Source organism: Xyrauchen texanus, chromosome 36, assembly GCF_025860055.1.
Source record: "Xyrauchen texanus isolate HMW12.3.18 chromosome 36, RBS_HiC_50CHRs, whole genome shotgun sequence".
NCBI lineage: Eukaryota > Metazoa > Chordata > Actinopteri > Cypriniformes > Catostomidae > Xyrauchen > Xyrauchen texanus.
Genome location: NC_068311.1, coordinates 20,804,566 through 20,826,949, shown reverse-complemented (window position 1 = coordinate 20,826,949; position 22,384 = coordinate 20,804,566). Strand labels below are relative to the sequence as shown.

The 22,384-nt window shown below is 39.7% G+C and overlaps 2 protein-coding genes across 2 annotated transcripts; both read left to right on the top strand.

The window, feature by feature from the left end:
• Window positions 1–969: 969 nt before the first annotated feature.
• zpld1b (zona pellucida-like domain containing 1b) lies at window positions 970–10,375 on the top strand. The gene is made up of 11 exons (XM_052107605.1): window positions 970–1,100; window positions 1,512–1,625; window positions 3,788–4,008; window positions 5,176–5,357; window positions 5,831–5,903; window positions 6,077–6,174; window positions 7,331–7,411; window positions 8,052–8,223; window positions 8,975–9,083; window positions 9,176–9,205; window positions 9,521–10,375. Exons 2-11 carry the CDS (start codon window positions 1,520–1,522, stop codon window positions 9,682–9,684), a joined length of 1,236 nt encoding a protein of 411 aa, XP_051963565.1. The 5' UTR covers window positions 970–1,100; window positions 1,512–1,519; the 3' UTR covers window positions 9,685–10,375.
• Window positions 10,376–18,229: 7,854 nt separating this feature from the next.
• On the top strand, window positions 18,230–22,102 carry si:ch211-229d2.5 (zona pellucida-like domain-containing protein 1). The gene is made up of 10 exons (XM_052107807.1): window positions 18,230–18,323; window positions 18,469–18,689; window positions 19,175–19,359; window positions 19,807–19,879; window positions 20,005–20,102; window positions 20,194–20,274; window positions 20,591–20,759; window positions 21,569–21,677; window positions 21,844–21,864; window positions 21,966–22,102. Exons 1-10 carry the CDS (start codon window positions 18,230–18,232, stop codon window positions 22,100–22,102), a joined length of 1,188 nt encoding a protein of 395 aa, XP_051963767.1.
• The last annotated feature ends 282 nt before the right edge of the window (window positions 22,103–22,384 follow it).

Below are 22,384 nucleotides of genomic sequence, written 5' to 3'. Positions count from 1 at the left end.
TTGTGATGACTTGTCAGGTGTCCTAAAAATGTGTTTCATGTGCTAACATCTAAATTAACTGGTTTAATGTAAGTCAAAATTAGTTATTAATATGACTGAATTAACCTGACCATATTTGGTTAAATAAAAAAAGTTACATCATGTAGAAAAAGATCCTTTAGGTAACAGTTGCTTGTACCTACTTTCTACAGTGATGGAAGTTTATAGTGACTGAGGCTGTCAGCCCCTCAACATTGTTCCCAACATCTCCTTCTGTTTTTCATGGAGAAAAAGGTCAAGTAGGCTTGGAGCAAAAAGAGGGTGAATAAATAATGGCAGAATCTTAATTTTTGGGTGAACTAGCCTTAAAGGAGCTATCCCTACCTCATCTGACCCTTAAATAACTTTAATTGTTTAACAGGATATAGTCAATCTGATTCAGTTTTTATATATAACATTTTTGAGCATTCAAATTAGATGTTATTACATGAAGCATATTTTTATTTGGTACCTTGCTTCTTTTTTCTTTTCTTTTTTACAGTGTAGCATATTAATGCAGATTATGTACAGATAACTACTGTATGTCCAACTAAGCATTACTGTCTAATATACAGAAATGGGCAGTTTGTGATTGTGTCTGCATCTAGTGGATCAGTGAGCGTTTATGGTTTAGCTAAGCGTGAAGAGCCGTGAGGCCACAGTGACAATAGCAGCCACACACTCACTATCAACCCTGATGGACTGACAGAAAGAATAGGCCTTTTAGTCCCTTCAGCCACTGATGAAAACATAATTCCTTCAGTCCCTCACTGAGCTTAGACATTATTGAGCGATGAAAGAGGCAGATCAAGGCATTAGGAGACGAGTGGGAAATCGTAAAAGCTGATCATGTTTCTGGATCCTTAAAAAAGATTTGTTCAGTGCATGGAGGTTTTGATGGTTTTTCCCATGTTGTCCTGGACAGCTCTTTTTGTTAAAGGGTTTTGATAATGGCTCATTGTTTTGGCTGCAGTAGGGGCCCGTGGTGCAGGTGGCCCTGTAGAGATTCCAGGCTGCCCATTCACTCACCAGCAGCAGGTCCAAACACATGGAGCACAGTTTACTTGCATCAGGGGACTGAGGTAAGAGAGGGTACTCGGCACTTTTAATTTATTACTGTAACACTATTATTACCTTGTAACTATTAAAGGTATAGTTCATCCAAAAATGTCATCATTTCCCCACACTCACACTCAAACCCGAATGACTTTTCTTTTTGAATTCTGTGGAACATACAAATCTGATGTTAGAATATAGCCTCAGTCGCTATTCACTTTCATTGTGAAAATGTGCAATGAAATTGAATAGTGGTTGAAGCTAACATTCTGTCTAACATCTCTTTTTGTGTTGCATTAAATAAATAAAGTCACATGAGAGTGAATGATGACAGAATTGTAATTTTTGGGTAAACTATTGCTGTTTTACTAGTTTTAACATTAGTTTTGAGTGTATTTTTATTTGACAAGAATAACTGTTTTTTCGTTCCATTCCAGGTGTTGAAATGGAGTGGATATGTGTTCCTCTTGTGCTTTTCAGTGGGATTCCTTTAGCTTTGACACAATTCAATGGATTCAACTGTGATCCAAACTACCACAGCAGATTTCCTGGTAAGAAATCAACACCCAAAATTCCTGTTATCTCAGAATGTAAACACGACGTATCATTACTTCTATATTAGAGAAATAGTGGGGTCCAAAATTCTGAGACCACATTGAAAATCTGGAAAACAAATTCTAATTTAAACCTGGAAATACACAGAAAATGTTAATACATAAATTTTAAACAATGAAATTATATAAAATGAGTGCTCCATTTTAGTGTTTCTTGATTTAACTGCAGCGTTTGATACAGTTGATTATTCAGTTTTAATTGATACGTTGAAGAGATGGGTGGGAATATCTGGGTTGGCTTTAGACTGGTTTGTTTCCTATTTCTCAAATTGGAAATTTGTAGTGTCTGTTGGAAATAAGATGTCCTCCTCTTCAACATTAAATGATGGTGTTCTGCAAGGATCCTTGTTAGGGCTCATTTTGTTTTCTCTATATGTTACCTCTTGGTTCTGTGATTTGAAAATCCTTAATAAATTTTCATTGCTATGCAGATGGCTACAGTCAGTGCAAAATACTGCAGCTAGATTTTCAAGACAAACTAGGTCTTTAAATAAAATTACTCCAGTTTTAGCTTCTTTGCAATGGTTACCAATTCATTTTAGGGTTGATTTTAAGATTGTATTAATTACATAAAAGGCATTACATGGGTTGGCTCCAGATTATTTAGAGTTCGACCTCTTAGATCTTCTTGTCGTGAACTATTGGCTATTACAAGATCAAGATTAAAACAAAACTGGTAGAGCATTTGTAGTGAAGGCCACACGATTATGGAACAGCCTGCCCTTGGAAATTAGATCTGCTCAATCTGTGTCTGTTTTTAAGACATGTTTAAAAACTTGCTTGTATAGACTTGCTTTTACAATTTTTTTGTTTTAACCTTTTGTTTTACTGAGTGTGTTTGGTTTTTTGTGAAGAATTTTGTGCTTGTTTTACTAAGTGTGTTTTCATTTTATATTTTGTGAAGCACTTTGTGCTAAATTGCTAGAAGGTGCTATTTAAATAAATAAATAAATAGGGTAAAAGGGGGCTAAAGGCCTCTGGGGTATAAGGCACTTTTGATGTTATTAACACCTGTTTGTCACTATAGACTGCAAAACATTCCTGATCCATATTATTGGATATTATTGTGTGCAGTGTCTAAAGTATGATTTTGAGGTCATTTGATCTAATATTGAATCATTTAAATGTTGCAAATGTATGTAGCTAATGAGAATCCCTGAAATAATCATATTTTCAGACAAAATACTTATTTATAATTTTCAATTTTGTTCAAGGTGATTAAATCAAAGTTTTTAATAACTGTGCAATAATTAAAGGGAATAAGTTCAATCTTTATTTGTTACTCAAAAAAACATCTTGCTGTCTCAAAAGCCTTTCCTTACACTGACAAATGTTGCCCTATAACTATTTTCCCTTTATTTACATATCACTTTAACCCCCCTGGGGTCCTTTTACACCAAGTGTGGGGTAAATCGCTCCCTCACAACCTTAAAAAAAACTTTACATTCTGTTATTATTTCTTTTTAACACAAATTACATTGCTCCATGAATATTCAATAAAATAAATGTATTTATTTTTTTCCAATTTTGATACACTTTGTGATCAGAAAAAAGCTACATTTCCATGTGTGTTTAGCCCTGTTGTACCCTGCTTTTTAAGGTTCTTCACTATTTCTAGGCAAATAATCACATAAACAAATTTGTGGCACTGACCGTGTTTACTCCTTTGTACAAAAGAGCACATAAGATGCTCTTTGGAACATTCTCAGATCATGCTGGATGACACAGATCATCGAGTTTTGTACAAACTTGTGGAGTCAATGACAGTTGAAGAGTGTGATGTCATTAAAGCAAAAGGGGAACAAACCAAAAACATTCTGAAATATATGTTATTTATTTTTTTCACTTCAACTTTTCACTCAATTTTTTATCCTAATGATATAATGTTATTTGGGGAAAGAAATATTAAAGAAGAACATTTTAAAATAAAAGTATTTTCACTAGTGGTCTCAGACTTTTGAAATCCCACTATATATTCTTATTTGATATGAGCACATGTTTTGTAAAGAATGTTGTCTCCAAAAGCAGCAGATACAGGATTTTGAGGTTTTAATTTCTTGTTTTTAACATTTTCTCTTTCTCTCTTTTTTCCCCTCGAGGTGAGAGAGATATTAGTGTTTACTGTGGTGTACAGACTATCACACTGAAGATTAACCTGTGCCCTGTGCTGTACTCTGGATACACGGATGCTGACCTGGCACTGAATGGTCGTCATGGAGATGTCCAATGTCGAGGCTTCATAAACAACAACACCTTCCCCACAGCTGTGCTTTTCAGCATCAGTCTGAGCACTCTGGAGGCCTGTGGGAACTCGCTGGTGGTAAGAAATGCATTACACTTACAAACAAGTACCATGGTATTATCATGATTTTTTGACATGATACTGTTCCATGGTAATAGACTACTATGATATTTTTTTAAGTACTGTGGAGTACCATGGTACTCCTCAAATATAATCATTCTTTAACACATGTTAGTATCATGGAGATATGTTCTAAATGTATTAGACCACTTACGGTAAGAAATCTGGTTTAAAATAGAGCCCAGTTTGCATGTTTAACTCTATAACACAGATGAAAGAATAGCACAAAAAAAAATTGTAACCTGTCACATTTTGCCTATTGCACTTTGGCCTCTAAATAAAAAGATTTTCCAGAAATATTTCCTTCTTGACTGTAAGCTTTCCTACTCTTTATTTAATTGCATTTGAGCTTTAAAACCTAACATATGTGAATTTTTAACTGCAGTTTCCGGTGCAGATGTGCTTAAGTGTCATGGAATTACTATCTGATACCATATTGTGCCACAGTACCACTAAAGTTCTGTTTTGCATCACTACTTAGCCAAACGGGTAGCCAAACAAATTGTGTCTCTCTCTTTGTGCAACATTTAAATAGCTCAGTTTAGCAGATAAGCCAGATTCACTGCAGCACACTGCAAGAGTTTTTCTCTGAAATCCACCTCCACCCCAGCTCCACTTGTCTATATCTGCTACATGGGGATTGTTTGTTGGTCAGTTTGTGCAGCAGCATGTCCACCATTCTCAAGGTAGTATGTCTTTTGCTTGGTCTAATTGTGCAACAGTAGCAGCAGCATGTCCACATGCTTGACTCAGTATGTCTGTGTATGTTCTAGCAGTTGCAAGTCTCCGTACTTGTTCTTCAGCTGCAGCACCATAACAGATCTAGTCTGCCAAGACCAATATCCTATCGATATTTCAAACCCATATTAACATGTGAAATCTTTCAGAGAGTATTCATGGCTGAACCTGTGTCAGAATTACCTTTTGTACAATATATTTTTTGTGTGTGTTAATAAATACTGTATTACATAAAGTAACTGATATAATCACTGGATCTGCTAGAACTGCTAATGTAATTTAATAAAGCTGTTAAAGATAAGATAAATATGGTGATTTCCCTTATGCAAATTATATTTAAATTAAGGGAACATTTTGAGCTATAAATATTTTTCAATGTGTGTGCAGGTTTCTACAGCTCAGGGATACAATGCTTATGGGAACATCTCCATGGTGCAGACAGGGAATATTTCGGGCTACATTGACACCCCAGACCCTCCTACTGTCATCAGCTACCTTCCAGGTCTGCTGTATAAATTTAGCTGCAGTTATCCTCTGGAGTACCTGCTCAACAACAGCCAGCTTGCATCGTAAGTCAGTTTTTCTGTGTGATGATGTAACACCCTAATTGTCACTACTATAGTTCTGAAACCCATCTTGGCCTTGCCTTAACCCTCATGTTGTTGTATGGATTTCGTTCTTACTTTTGTGGAGTTGCTAGGCAGAATGTTAGGGACTGATAGCCTCCATCACCATTCACTCTGATTGTATGGAAAAAGATCAGCGTCAACATTCTTTAAAAGTCTTTTGTGTTCAACAGAAGTCATACAGGTTTAGAATAACATGAGGATGAGTAAATGATGACAGAATTTTCATTTTTATGTTTATGTGAAGAAGTTTCCCCAAAATTGCACTCAAAGATATTCTTTATCTTATTTCCTTATCAACCTATGAAAATGCACAACATGCTCTCAGTACACTTTTAAACAAGAGCAGATTAATTCCTGCTTTGTTGATACTTTCTGCTGTGAATAGACAACAATTTATTGATCTCCTTTACCAGCTCATCTGCTGCAATATCAGTAAAGGACAACAATGGCACTTTCCTGAGCACTCTCAGTTTAGTTCTTCACAATGTGAGTGACCTCTGTGGTTTATTTACTCAGAAAACAGCACAAATATTAATATAAATATTACATTATATTACATTATATTTTTATACAATATAAAAATACATTAAAAACATAGGATATTTTTAATGTGTTTTTGTTTATGTTATGATGATAACTTTCTTCTAAAATTTGAACAGGATTCAACCTTCAGTCAGCTGATCTCTATACCCATGTCTGGCCTGTCTTTGAAGACTCGCGTGTTTGCGGCAGTTAAGGCTACGAATCTGGACAGGAGGTATATCGTCTTAGAGTACAGAGAAATATATGTTTGGATGACTGTGACTATGTCCATTACAATGTGATAAAGCACATCATGGTAGTACTTGGGTGCGCCTCATATCGCTCCCTAGCTCCCTATGTTGTGAATCAGTATAATGTGAACACGAATTCAGGCACTGGCAAGGGTGTTCATCCAATGAACATTGAGACACTTACGACTCAATCACCTGCAAAAGTATAATGAGGTTGCGCATTTAAACACAGCTGGTATCAATCAACACCATCACTGTACAAATGACACTGTCGTTCATTTTGTGGTAGATATTCAAACGTACAGTCTTTTATGAAAGAGAAAAGAAGCACTTCTTAAACTCTATACAAAACTTCTTAAAACTCATTGTTTCATTTTCATGACCATTATATGGACTGAAGATATTACAAACGGCATCTCTTTACACTTTTACACTTGTAGAATGTTTTTGATGTGGGAACATAGTGAGCAATGATGCTCCCTGGTTTTTATGGTGCATTCTGGGATTTTTTAGGGAGCTAATGTTTCAGTGCACTGGAATGATTTTGCGATTGGGACAGTCTTAGAAATAGCCCACTCACTGATCAGTGCCCTACTGATCTAGGGAACTAATTGAGATGCACCCTTGTCTTGCTGAATTTAATTTATGCTGATTTCATAAAAAAGAAAAAAGGAAAAAAAACACACACATATCAAAGTAATGAGAATTTAGTGTGGAATGTGCTTAATTGTGATTAAAACAGTATTACATAAAAAAAAAAAAAAAAAAAAAAATAGGCTTACTTTTTTATGTAAAACCTTTATGTAAATTATAGTTACTTTCTTTTCATTTTGGGTTGAAATGCAACGCAGACATTTCTTTATGCACCTTTTTTGCATGTTACATTTAAAATTTATGAAATATTAATAATTAATTCATCTGTAAATCTATATCACATCATAGTAAGTTAGTATTAGTTAGCCTGTGTAAGGATTTATGTAGAGGTTAGTGGTATAAATTGTGAGAAAATCTCACTTGATTTCTTGAGTAAATACTCAGTTCTTGAGCTCCGGGCCACTATTAACCAATTCTATTTTGTTGCAACAGAGATTTGAGATTAGACTCCCATTGATAGAAAAAATGACTGTGTTTCCCCCAAAGGTGGAATGTTCTGATGGATCACTGTTATGCCACTCCCTCTGGGAACCCTAATGATGAGATACGCTATGACCTTTTCTTTGGGTAATTTTGTATTTTCCGAAATTATGTACGCATTAACTCGGTGAGTCCCCATTACCTGCTCAACTTACTACTATACAATGCACAAAGGCCTTTTAGAGGACATTATTTGTGTGTGTGTGTGTGTGTGTGCGCGCGTGTGTGTGTGTGTGTGTGTGTGTGTGTGTGTGTGTGTGTGTGTGTGTGTGTGTGTGTGTGTCTGTGTGTGTGTGTGTGTGAGCGTGTATTTATCACTTTGTGGGGACCAAATGTCCCCATAAGGATAGTAAAACCCAAAATTTTTGACCTTGTGGGGACATTTTGTCGGTCCCCATGAGGAAAACAGCTTCTAAATCATACTAAATTATGTTTTTTGAAAATGTAAAAATGCAGAAAGTTTTCTGTGAGGGTTAGGTTTAGGGGATAGAATATAAAGTTTGTAAAGTATAAAGACCATTATGTCTATGGAAAGTCCCCATAAAACATGGAAACACAACATGTGTGTTTGTATGTGTGTGTGTGTGTGTGTGTGTGTGTGTGTGTGTGTGTGTGTGTGTGTGTGTTTGGCTATGACTGAAAAGAATCACTCTGTTACATATTGAGATTTGAGCAGATTTCAGCCTACATATGCTGTAATTTTTTTCTGTGGGGGGGCTTTAAACAGGTGTTACAAGGATCCGCAGACAACAGTTTTTGAGAATGGAAAGAGTCAGGTGGGCCGCTTTGCATTTGAAGTCTTCCGTTTTGTAAAACATAAGAACCAGAAGATGTCCACTGTGTTCCTGCACTGTGTCACCAAGCTGTGTCGAGCAGATGACTGTGCCATGTTAATGCCGGTAAACAGCTTTACTGGTTGGTTAATGAGCATGAGAAATATAGTTAAGCATTAAGGAATAATTTACCCAAAAATGAAAATTCTGTTGACATTCACTCAACCACACCATCATTCCAAACTTGTATGACTTTCAATCCTAAGTGGAACACAAAAGGTGATGTAATGCAGAAATGTTCACCTTCACTGTATGGAAAAAAAGATCCCATGAAAGAGAATGGTGACTGAGGGTAACTTCTGCATTTCTGTTTGTGTTCCACTGAAGAAAGATTATCATATGGGTTGGGAACAACATGAGAGTGAGGAAATGCTCAAATTTTCATTTTTGGGTGGTCTATTCTTTTAAATACAATATCATTTGTACTATTCTATAATGTTGTGTTGCATATAATGTTTGGCGATACTGACTTTTATTCACTGTTAAAAGGACAGTTCACCCAAAAATGAAAATTCTCTCATGATTAACTCACCCTCATGCCATCCCAGATGTGAATTTCTTTCTTCTGCATAACACAAACAATACAAGTGAATGGTGATTGTATGGATCTACAGAGCTGAGATATTCTTCTAAAAATCTTTGTTTGTGTTTAGCAGAAGAATGAAAGTCATACAAATGTGAGATGTAATAATAAGGATGAACTCTTCCTTTAATGCTAAATAATGTTATGTGAAAAGGTATTCTAAGAAAATGTATTCTAAGTAAAACAGTGTCATAACTAAATGAGAGCGCTGAGCTCAATATCACTCTGTGGCAGATCTGTGGAAAGCGCAGGAGGAGAGACACTCCTATGGATGATCATGTAGTGTCGGGTTCATCCTCTGGGGATGCAGTCATAACCGCAGGCCCCATAATCACTAGAAGTGGTGAGAGCCTCTCAGTGTCTTTATTCTTACTCTTTTCCATGTTTTGAAGTAGTCTTAAAATGTTTAGAGTCCATCTTGTGCCTCTTTTGCAGATGAAACTCCAACCAACAACTCACAACTCGGTAAGACATTTCTTAAGAAATAACTTAACTAGTGGCTAATGTATAACTAGTTTTTTATTAGTAGACCATCCCACACCCCACCCCACCCCTCCACTGCTGTGTTTTTTCTGTAAGACATCAGCTCTCTTTTCACAGTGAAACAATGGACACCAGAGACAAGTTCTTTAAATAAGATCCATGACAATCATGGTTCCCATTTACAGAAGTCTATTCTCCATTCCCTCTGTCCTTCAACCCCCACCCCATCCCCATTTCACCCTTATTACCCCTATTACCCCTACTTACATCATCTCACCCCTTTCTGTGCCCCTTCAGTGAACAATTCCTCCCAGCAGCTGAATAATGTAACCAGTGCCTTGATATCGGGTGTGGTCGTGCTGGGCGTGATTAGCCTGGGCCTCTTCGTCCTGTCCCTCTGGCTGCTCAAGAAGCCCAGCTCATCTAGTCTGACAGGGGTCTGGAACCCCAGTTTCAGATGACCTCCACTCTTTGACCATGGCTTCCAAATCCTGTCTGTCTGGTTTGAACTGTACATTTATTTACAGTCAGATGTGTATACAACTCTCAACACAGATTTCAGGGAAATCTGTATTTTCTGTCATATTCCTTTCATTCCTTTTTAATTTAGTCCTCAATGCTACTCTTACTGTAAACTGAATGTGTGTGTGCTTTATATCCCAAAATCAGCATATGGCCACATTACAATACTTTAGGACTTTATGTGAGTCTTTTGATGGTAATGTTCCCAATACCTCAGCTAATTATGATTAATTTCAGGGTCTGATTAATTATGTCTTAAAGTGCAATGCACAAGTGTAGGGTGTAGCATGCACACTTAGATGATTTTAGATGGTTTGTTTTGTGATTTTTTTCATGACTCCTTGCATATCTTTTAAGCTGTGTGTGTAAACGTGTGTGCAAATATGAATACCTGGAAAAAAGAGAAAAGAGTGAAAGATATGGTTATTCTATGCTATGGTTATAATGTGAAATATTATAAAAAATTCTTTATAGAGTATTTTGTAACGAGGTGCCATTATAACCTGTTTGACCTATTTGTATTATAACTGTATGTCATTTACTATGTCATGCATGTGGATGATATTTGGAATTGTTTTATTTGTGACAATCCAACCAAAGTTTCATTTCACTTATTTTGATGCCATTGTCATTTGTCTGTGCATGTTTATATCAGTCTACAAAAGGTGATCCTCAACATAAAGTGGAAATAAAATCAAAAGATTTTCTATTCAGCCACAAGTAATGAAACAGAGTTTTTTAAAGACATTTTGATCAAAATTACAACAAAGATAAAAGCACCATTTGACAGAGTGAAACTTTAGATCTACGCAATCAGCATCCTTTCTCCACATAATCCCAGATAACTGCAGGCCCTGCAATGAGTCTAAACAATGGTTCAAAAGCCAGAAAATATCTGGTGTAGTATTACATAGCAAAACGACACTGTAAACCCTAATTCTCAAAATAATTAATTGTTTTGAGTAGGCAAAAATTATTATAAAATATTAATTATACAAATGAATTCATATAAATGAACCTTGATGAGTATATAGAACTTTCTCTTTCTTTTGAGTTCACACAACTGAAACCTTTTAAGTATCCTAAATTGTTTAATGTTTTGTGTGTAATGAACTTGTCTCTTTAAATTTACAGGAACATAAATTGAACTGAATCTGGGCTGGGAATTTCTATTTTACAGCATGCTTTGCAGGGCATTTGACAGGGAGAGTAAAAGTTTTATATAATGTCTCTTTGTGCAAGATGAATGCAAAGGGAGATACTTGTTAGTGTTTAATAGTTTGTTGTGTTACTGAGAAAAGTGTTATGTTAAAGTTGTTGAGGGTTACATTATGGTGAATGGAGCTTAAGTTAAGATTGAAGACAGGTAATTTAAAGATGGTTTTACAGTACATCTCTGTACTTGTTGAGGAATAGCTATGCTAATCAAAGCATAGTGTTATTAGCATTGAGCATGCTAACATTCAATGAGCTAGCTAGCTTTAGCTAGTACTAGCTAAATAGATTACCACAACTTAAATTATTTAAGTTGAGCTTTGTTATCTTACCCAATATTTTAAGTTAACAGCAGCTTATGTGAATGCATAGCACAAAATCTGAAAGTTCTGTTCACTTGAACATTGGATTTTATAAATGTTTTATTTTTTTATTTCTGCTAACTAATTTACAGTGAATGCCATGGACCATTTAAAATGAAACAATGCAGCATTTTCCTATACATGGCCAGCGTCATGTTATTTATAGGTTTATAACAATGTCCATGGTTTTGGAGCATTCACAATAGAGGAAAGGCAACACCCAGCTCTCTGGTTTGACCCCAATTAGAAAAACAGTTTTTAACCTTCCCAGGTAGCTCAGCTGACAGGTTTGTATTACCATTCAAATGGCTTGTCCTGTGACCAAGATTAAGTCCATTTTCACATTAAAGGTAAACAAATTTAGAGTACAACAGTCACAGATTTCTCCTCATTACCTATTGATATGGCATAAATATGACAACCTAACAAGAATCCAGTACTGATGGTTTTGCAGTTGTTTTGAAAATACCTTCTCAGTTTAACTATAGGATTCACTGGAATCAAGCTTTAGGATTACTGAATTAATGTTTTATTTGTAGGATCAAAACCCAGATTCAATTGATCACAATCGGCTTGAAATTTCCTAAATTTCTGCATCAACAGAACAAAAAATGAACAGCAGCATTTCAGGCTAAATCAAATAGGTGTATGAGACAAAACGTCTCGGGTTACATGTGTAACCCTTGTTCCCTGAAAAAGGCGGAACGAGAAGTTGCGCTGCTAAGCGCTACGGGGGGAACAGCTCTTGCTGTGAGACAAGCTGAAATAATGTGTGAAACAGGTCAATGAACATTGACCGGAATTTATAGCCTTGGCTGATGTAATTATTAGATGCACCTGCGGCCAGGCTATAAATGGACACGTCACCAGGTGTCGTCAGATACTCCTTTTTGAAGAGCAGTCCTGGGACGTCCCAGTGCGGCAAAGCAGCGCAACATCTCGTTCCGCCTTTTTCAGGGAACAAGGGTTACACATGTAACCCGAGACGTTCCCTTTACAAAAGGCTTCACTACGATGTTGCGCTGCTAAGCGCTACGGGGAACGCAATACCCACGCCGCCGCACTTGGGGCTGTCCGGACCCCTATGATTGTGCAGTGTACTCACAAAAACGCGAGAGGTCTCAGACATGAGCTTGAGATGTCGACTCAAGGGCATAAGAGCCCGGAGTAGCATAAACATCTAAACCATTAATTTTTTGATGAATGTGTGCAGAGAGGACCAGTCTGCCGCATCACAAACTTGTTCAGGCATGAGCCGAGATGTCGACTCAAGGGCATAAGAGCCCAGAGTAGCAAAGCATCTAACCCACAAAGTTCGATGAATGTGTGCGAAGAGAACCCTATCGCAACACAAACTTGTCATAAAATCTGATGAATGTGAGCGGAGAGGACCAGCCTGCCGCATCACAAACTTGTTCAGGCATGAGCTGAGATGTCGACTCAAGGGCATAAGAGCCCAGAGTAGCGAAGCATCTAACCCATAAAGTTTGATGAATGTGTGCGAAGAGAACTCTATCGCAACACAAACTTGTCATAAAAACTGATGAATGTGAGCGGAGAGGACCAGCCTGCCGCATCACAAACTTGTTCAGGCATAAGCTGAGATGTCGACTCAAGGGCATCTAAACCATAAAATGTGATTAGTGTGTGCGGAGAGTGCCAACCTGCCGCACCACAAATTTGATCGGTGTCAACTCAAGGGCGTAAGAGCCAAGAGTGGCAAGAACATCCAAACTATAAAGTTTAATGAATGTGCGCGGAGAGGACCAACCTGCCGCACCACAAACTTGCTGCAGAGGGAGACCTCTAGCCAAGGCTTTAGAGGAGGAGAGCCCTCTGGAAGAGTGCGCCCTAAAACCTACTGGCGAAGCTTGACCGCGCGCCTCGTAGGCCCGGGCCGTAGGTCCCTCACCCAAAGTGACAACCCGGTCGCGGCTTCAAAGTGAAGAACTGCTGCCCTGACTTTACGCCACTAGCAAATGCGGTGGACATAATTCTGAAGGGCACAGACTGGACAAAGTCTGAGTAGTCTTAGCTGCTCCGGCATTACAAACGGCAGGGAGCAGAAGGCTTAGAGAATGACTGGCCAATGGTCGAGAAAGGCACCTTGGGCAGGTAGTCAGGGTGAGGGTGCAAAGAATGCTCTTGGTCCTACCTGGGGCAACTCAAAACAGGCCGGCAAAAGAGACAGAGCCTGTAGGTACCCAAGTCTCCTTAGAGACGTAATTGCCATCTGAAAAACCATCTTGAGAGTCAGAAGTCTACCAAACGCTGACTCTAGAGGTTTTAAAAAAGGGGGGTCTTACCCTATGAAGAGGTCCTAGCAAGGATGCCTCTTAGAGGGCACCCCGCCCACCAAGGCGTGGCAAGCCGAAGTGGAGGCCACATAGAACCTGGCAGTGGCGAGGCAAGTGCCCGCTGACAGTTCTTTCCACAGAAAATCCAGAACTGAAGCAAACTGGCAGTTAGCAGGTTCTGTAATTTGAACTTATTAGAAGGAAACGCATGTAGGCGCATTTGTGCCATGTATGCGCCACCACGAACAGCACCCCCGAGGGGGGGGACTGGGTGACTCGGGGAGAAGTAGAGGAGACATTGCGCTATCAACAGAGGCGAAGAGGTCCTCTTCTGCCATGTAAAATCTACCCAGATCAGTTCCAAGGGAGGGAGCCCTAGCACTTGCAATGGTCTCGATAACTTCAGGAGAAAGCCCTGTGAACCTCAGTTGGTACCCTACAGGGGCCAAGCATGAAAGGTTTCACAATTCGGGCCGGGGATGAATATGCCCCCTAAGCCTGAGAAAGAAGGTCCTACCTGATCGGAATCGCCAAAGGCGAACCGTCGAGGAGAGATATTAACTCTGAGAACCATTTCCTGTTCAGCCAGCGCAGCGCCATTAATAGGAGGCAAGACCCTTGCTGGTGAACATTGCCAAGACTCCCGGGAGCAGAGAAACCGGGGAAAGAAACGCATACAGACGCATTCTGGGTCATGTATGTGTTTTAACGTCCAGACCCAAGGGGGCTGGGTGATTTCAGGGAGAAGTCGAGGAGACATTGCGCTATTCATAGAGGCTGAAGAGGTCCTCTTCTGCCCTAAGATCTCACCCAAACTTGTTCCAAGTGGAAAAAGCCCGGCATTTAAAAAGGTCTCGATAACCTCAGGAGAGAGCCCTGTGTCCCTCAGTTGGTACCCTTAAGGGCCAAACATGAAAGATTCCACAATTTGGGGCAGGGATGAAATATTGCCCTGTGCCTGAGACAGAAGATCCTTCCTGTTCGGCACCACCAAAGGCGAGCCGTCGAGAGAAGAGATTAGCTCCGAGAACCAAGCCCTGTTCGGCCAGCGCGGTGCTATCAGTAAGAGGCAAAAAACCCTTGCTGGTGAACTCTGGGCAACTACTACCTTAGGGTGGAGTTCTTAACTCCCCCATTGGTATTTTCTGTCTGGACCGTAAATCTGCTCCCATATACGGGTATCCAGGGATATAACTGCCTGAGTGACAGGAGCTTGCCCTGGGCCCTAAGGAGAACCCAACGTGTCAGAAATACAGCTGACAAGAACGTGGGTCTCCTTGATGATTTATGTAAGAGGCTACCGCTGCATTGTCCACCCGCACCAAGACATGGCAGCCTCAGGAGGAGGTATTTCAGGGCCAGAAATACAGCCATCAACCCGAGACAGTGACTGTGACAACCGAGCTGACGACCCTCCTATCCCCTTAAGCTGGACGACCACTTAAGGCCGCTACCCCGCCCATCAGGGAGGCGTCTGTCGTTAGCAGCCTGCGACAACAAGACGCACCTAGAGTGGGACCCAAGGCAGAAAACCGGGGTCTGAACCACATAGAAAGGGAACGAAGCCTGAGGCGCGTAACCCTATTTAGCCTAGGGGTTTTGGCCCTTGGATGAAATCCCCTGGCTTTTGGCCACAACAAAAACGGTCTCATGAGCAGAAGGTCCAGAGGGATCACTGTGGACGCATTCGCCCTGAGACCTGGAAATCATTGATACTGATAACAGTGCAACCTTGCCCTAGCCTGACTTTGCTCATGGTGATCTAAATGGACTCAATACTAGCGGGAGACAGTTGTGCCCGCATTGAGATTGAACTCCATATGATGCGCCGATAGACAGTGTTCTGAGTGGGAGAGAGTACGCTCTTCTTGGCGTTGAGCCTCAACCCCAGAGAAACAGATGAGCTGAGACGATGTCCCTGTGCTGAACTGCCAGTTCCTGGAACTGTGCTAGGATCAGCCAGTCGTCTACATAATTCAGAATGCAGATGCCCCGGAGTCGCAAGGAGCCAGCGCTACATCATGCATTGTGAATGTGCGGGTAAAAAGGGCTAGGCTGAGAGAAAGAACCTGACCCTGGAAGACTTTGCCCCCGGAAGTGAATCTCAGGAACTTTCCATGTTGTGGCAGAACTTCTAAATGAAGCATAGAAGTGCGTCATAAGATCGATGGTGACCAGCCAAACGAGTTGTAGGGCTTGAGACACGACCGTCTTAACAGGCATCATCTTGGACTTGAACACCCACGGGTAGTTCAAGCTTTAAGATCTAAGCCAGATGCTACCCCTCACCCTCCATGGGAAACGGGAAGTATTTAGTGTAATAGCCTAACTCTCTCTCTGGAAGGGGAACACACACCGTGGCCCCTTTAACCAGGAGATTGATTTTTCTTTTTACATAAAAAAGAAATCCGGTTCACAGTAGTGAGAACATACTGTTGAAGCACGGAAAAAACGGTGAGTGAATGAAATCCTGACGCCCTTATAAGACCCACAGAAAAGAATTCATCCGGCAGAAGTTTCCACGCTGCCGGGATCTATGAGGTGGGTATTATATTTTAACACTTCCTGTTGAGAGGTTGTCGGGTGTTTCGCGTCCTGAATAACATACAGGAACAGCGAAAACAGAGAATTTTGACGGAAGCCTCTGCAACCCGAAACACCAAGAGGTTGCGGGAATGGAGGGGCTTCGAGGGCGGCGAGACTGTCACCAATCCCTGGGAGGAGCAGCATAGCGTGCAGAGCAGCATAGTGTGCAGAGCAGCACCAGCCTGACCTGCTGCTTAATAAGCCCTTCCCACTAAAGTGGAGGTTGTCCTACAAGGCTTTGAGGGGAAAGAGGGCTTCTTAAGTGACGATGCCGAGCCCGGCGAGAGATAGCCCGCAAGCGTCTCTTCGAAGCATCACTGAATACTGCCGTGCCTCAGCACCCACGATAGTCGAATATAATGACGTCGAGGGTATGTGAACACGGGAAGAGTATATATATATATATATATATATATATATATATATATATATATATATATATATATTTTTTTTTTTTTTAATTTTTTTTTTTTTTTTTTGGGGGGTTCTCCATGCGCTCTTCATGGAGGTTATCAAAGAAGGGAAGGAACCCATGAGGCGTTCCCTTTCTTAGACTGGAAGATAAAATCTATCCCCTAATTTGGAGCATTTGGGGGTCTCTTTTTCGCGTGGCCATGACCAATCTGGCAACCGCACGAGTAACAACATCGAGCAATTCCTCCGTAGATTTTTTTATCGCAGACGGAAGGCTCGGAGGCGGGAAGAAAATCGCGATCCACCTCATGATCCGAAGAAGCGTCGAGTTCATGTGAAGGAACAGCTGGGTTTGGGGAGAGAGTGAGAGAAAGGGATCAACCCGTCTCTTGCTCCTCAACCAAATCCATTCGAGAGTGCTGACTCCCGGAAGCAAGCGAGGCGAGCACGACGCACTCTGCCTGTTAAAGCAAATCGCAGTGCTCGCACCCACCCTGCTGCAACGCGAGAGCAGCGTGCTCTTACCCCCAAACAAACAGCAAAAACTGATGTGTGTCGTCTTCAGCTATAGAGCGAGAATAGGGGAACACGCACCGTTTGCTTTCAGTCATTCTCTCTTTTTTTTTAGAAATATATATATATAATATTTTCCAAACAGAAGAGAAAAAGAACAACGTTCACTGCACACTGTCTGATTATATCTCCTAACAGAGGAAAGAAAATTTTGACAGCGTGTGTGAACCACAGAAACAGAATCGCTCTGAAAAAAGAGTTTCTGACGACACCTGGTGACGTGTCCATTTATAGCCTGGCCGCAGGTGCATCTAATGATTACATCAGCCGAGGCTATAAATTCCGGTCAATGTTCATTGACGTGTTCCACACATTATTCAGCTCGGCTCACAGCTAAAGCTGTTCCCCCCGTAGCGCTTAGCAGCGCAACATCGTAGTGAAGCCTTTTGTAAAGGGAACATCACTATGATTGAATTCCAGTCAATGTCCAAAAATGTGACATTCACAAAGACATTCACAATTCCAAAGAAAAGACATTCACAATCAGATGTCACAGTGACAGAGTTGCATTTTAAGGTCAAAGAGAAGAGGGACTCTCACACATTGTGTGCGTCTTCAATAGAGTTTGGACTTAGTTTATGAAATTACATCTTAGTACGTTCGAGGATGTTCAAGTGCCATAATAAATGACAAAGACAGTGGTCACTGTATATGGTCTAACTTTGAAGGTAATGTTTAAGGTTTCATTATTTGCCTGAAGGTAAAGGACCTTATCCACAAAAGTGAATTGTTCTTAAGAACTCCATACCTTAAGCAACCATACCAAACGGCAAATGACCTTGTTTTGGTCCAATCCTGCAGCAATGCTCTTACTAACATCTGTTATACATATATATAAAGAACATGGTGAAGCTAGTCAAACTTAATCCAGCAGCCAAGTTGAGGAGGAACAGTAAGGGAACTTACCATAAACAGCAGGAATACCTTCAAGAACTATTAAGGCATTAGGGACTTTTTCTTGTGTTCTAATAGGGCTTAGTTTGTTTGAGGCTATTTTTTTTATTCAGCTTGAAATTTATGAAGGTAAGATAACTGACATGGCTCTACTCCACCTCTTGATTTTGGGAACACTCATTCAGGGTCATCTGGCTCTCTCTTTAAATGATTGTGGAAATTACTTCAGGCGTCCAGGTATTTCCCTTGTGCAACCTAAGTGTTTTTCTCGTATAATTTTTTCCAACTGCTTTAAAAATATCTAACCAAATTATTAAGTGCCATTTGTAAGACAATTATCCAGGAGCATCACAGTCTAACAAGGATATCTTTGCCTTGACAGAGTATACTGACATTGCAGTGACTTGTGGGACCCAATCTATAAATTTGGCAATCCAGGTTTGCCCAGTCATTTACACAGGATATAATGAGAGTTTGTTGATTCTGAACCAAATTGCAAATGACCCGCTGTGTCGAGGAACTTTGGATGCGTCTGTAACTCCACCTGTCTTGCGCTTCAGTTTCCCACTCAGACAACTGGACGCCTGTGGCAGCGTCTTCTTAGTAAGTATTGTCAGATCCGAAGCTACACCTACGCTGATTATTGATTCTAACCAAAAGGGGGCAGTGTTTGGGGGCCATTCAGATTGAACACGTTCTTGTGCTTAAAAGATCTTGACACCTCACAACGCACAAAACAGAATAGATTGCAGTTGTCTCGAAATGTGCTTTTAAAGAAGTCCGTTAAGCTCTTGTTTACATAGAAAAAAACATTCAAAAACATTGCAGACCGTTGCAAAAACATGTTCGGTGTGAATGGCCCCTTAATTCTAATCCCATGCAGACCAGTTACTGAGTCTCTTTTAATAGTATTCCAAATGTTTAAAGTGAACATTTCTTGAAATAAGTTAATTGGAATCTTGTGAGATGACTTTTAAAGGGGTGAATTGATTTTCCCTTTCTCACTATCTCTAGCTCATTTGCCTTTGTTTTGTTCTCTCTCTCTGTGCATGCGTACTTAGTTTTATTTTTATCCATTTATATTTTAGACCACCAGCGCTCCAGGCACCGGCGCATTCTCTGACTTCTCTAACATCCAGACGGTTAACATCAGTGGGGTGATCCGATCTTTCGACCCCACAGTCGGAACAGTGACCTACAATGCCGAGCTGAAATATTTTTACTCCTGTGCATACCCACTCGAATACCTGATCAACAATACACAAGTGGATGTGTAAGCTCTTTTTATTTTTTTTAAGTATTCTTAAATCAGTGCTGCTCTTGAAAGTGGACGCTTTGATGAAAGCACAAGAAAAGTTCATAGGCTTTAACCTTTGGACTGTCCCATAAAGGTTCTCACATATTAAACATAATGAATATGCAGCTTGAATGTAGAATCTTTATAGAAGGGTATAGCTGCAGGCATTGCTCCAAAAATGGGCCTAAGATCCAACTCGTCATTGAAGAAATATAGGGAGCCCCTAACCTAACCCTTTCCCTAACCTTAACCTTGAGTGAAAGTGATACACACTTTTGGAGTAACCCCGACCCTTTAGAAGTGACCCCGCCCCTTTTGGATATACCCCCATATTGGAGGTCACCAGCCTGCAGCTGTACATACTCGATCTACTGTAAAGAGTCCAAGGCACTTCTAATGTCTAATCTTTACCTCCCTCTACAGGTCATCCTCCTCCATTGCAGTGAAGGACAAAAACGGAAGCTTCATTAGCACTTTGAGCATGCAGCTCTTTAAAGTATGTACAGTTAAAATGATACATTTGGGAAAAGCCAATGTTTTCCAAATTACAAAAATATATTGCTTGTCATATATTCTCTGTGCCAAGTATTTAATCTTTTAACTATTTTTTATACTCTCCAGGATGTGAACTACACTACTCCACTCATAGTCCCATCTCTGGGTATTGAGCTCAGGGCTAAAATTTACGTGCAAGTCATTGCTGCAAACCTGACATCACAGTGAGTGACATTTGTTGGTTTTTCTTCTTAGATATCCTTCCATTAGTGTGTATAACAAGTTGGCTTAAGCTGTTCTCTACTTCCTCCACAGGTACCATATTCTGCTGGACCGATGCTATGCCTCTATCTCAGCCCTACCCTCCAATTCAACCTTTTTCAATCTCTTTGTACCGTAAGTACACAATGACGGTTATTTTTTTATTAATATTGATGCAATATTTATGTGTTAGTCAAATATGAACAATGCTTGTATTATTGGAATTAATTTAGTCATTTCAAAATATGTTTATATAAGGTTTCAAAAGACAGCATTGGGAATTTGTTATTAACATATTTCTTATATAGTTTATCTGGAAGTTTACAAATGTTACAAAAAAAAAATTCTGAGTATGCAATGAAATATTTTTCTCTATATTTTCTACATATCCTATGTTCTATCGTGTCTAGTCCTGTAAAGTTTATTTGTGAATTTATTTTTTCTTACAAAGGTGCTCAAAGGATCAGATGACCACCTTGTTGGAGAACGGGGACAGCCAGAAGGCCCGCTTCAGCTTCCCAGCCTTCCGTTTTGTAGAGCAGCAGAACCAGACCATCTCCACCTACTACCTCCACTGCATTACCAGGCTTTGTGAAATCAACACCTGCACCCAGTTCAAGGTATAAGAAGCTCTTCTAAGTCTATAAGACCTTTATACTTAATTTGGCTGTATTTTAAAAGTTAAAGGATTAGTTCCCCCAAAAATGTCAATTCTCTTATCATTTACTCATCCTAATGCCATCCCAGATGTGTTTGACTTTCTTTCTTCTGCAGAACACAAACAATTGTTTTTAGAAGAAGCTCTGTAGGTCCATACAATGCAGGTGAATGGGGTCCAAAACTTTGAAACTCCAAAAAGCATATAAAGGCAGCTTAAAATTATTCAACAAAAGTGGTTTAACCAATGTCTTCTGAAGTGATTCAATTGGTTTTGGGTGAGAACAAACCAAAATGTAACTCCCTATTCACTATGAATCTAGACATCAGCAGTCTCCTTGGCGATCATGATTTCAAGCTCGATTACACTTCCTAGTGTTTGGCGCATGCTAGGAAGTTTAATTGATCGTGAAAATTGAGTTACATATTTGTCTGTTCTCATTCAGAAGATATGGATTTAACCACTGGAGTATTATGGGTAACGTTTATGCTGCCTTTATGTGCTTTTTGGCGCTTCATAGTTCTGGTCACCATTCACTTGCATTGAATGGACCAACAGAACTAAGATATTCTTCTTAAAATCTTTGTTTGTGTTCTGAAGAAGAAAGAAAGTCATAAACATCAGGGATGGCATGAGGGTGAGTAAATGATGAGAGAATTGTCCTTTTTGGGTGAAACATCCCTTTAATTCAGTTAATAATATATATATATATATATATTTGGGTGAAATATATTGATGTATATAACTTGCTTCATTCTCTTCAATCATCAGCAATGCAATGGGAGGAGGAGACGAGACACACAGACAACAACAATTCAAGATGGTGTCTCAGACACCACTCTCATCACCTCAGGACCTATCAAGACTCGAATGGACACCCGTATGTCTCTTTCCTACCTCTACATTGGCTCTCTAAAATTATATGAATCATTTTATTTTTCTTATTTACACATTCAGTATATTTACATATTGCAAGTTATTTCAAGATACTTAAATGTAGAAGGATAATCATTAATAATGGTTATTTCTTTCTGTCTTTCTTTCAGCTGTTACCTCTAAGGAAGAAGGTTAGTACTGATGTGTAATATGATTAATAATAATTACTGAAGAAACAGTGTCAGGAAACATGCAAACAAAAATGTTTTCTCCCTTTTGTCTCCCTGTACAGCCCTGACTGGTGTTCAAAAAGACAGTAATAGGTCTCCTGTTGGACTGACCATTGCTCTCGCTGTCCTTGTCATTGTGGGCTCTATTGCTGCACTCTTGGCTGTGTTATTTTACCGCAAACTCAGGATGCTGCGTTAGCTGCCCCATGGTACCAGAGCTTTTGCCACGTAGGAAAAAAACAGCACTGGTGGAGGTGGAAACAAGCGATCCAAACTATTATATATGACTGACTTTTAAAATTAAAACCTTTTCAGCATAGCAGACAATGCATTGTCTTTGGAAAAGCAAATAAAATTGCAAAAAACTATTAAAAATGATTATTATTTATGGACAAATGAAAGGCCTGTAGCCCCAAGTATCAGTTTAGTACCATATCCTGCAGTTACAGAATAAATACAATATTTCATATTTTATCAAGGT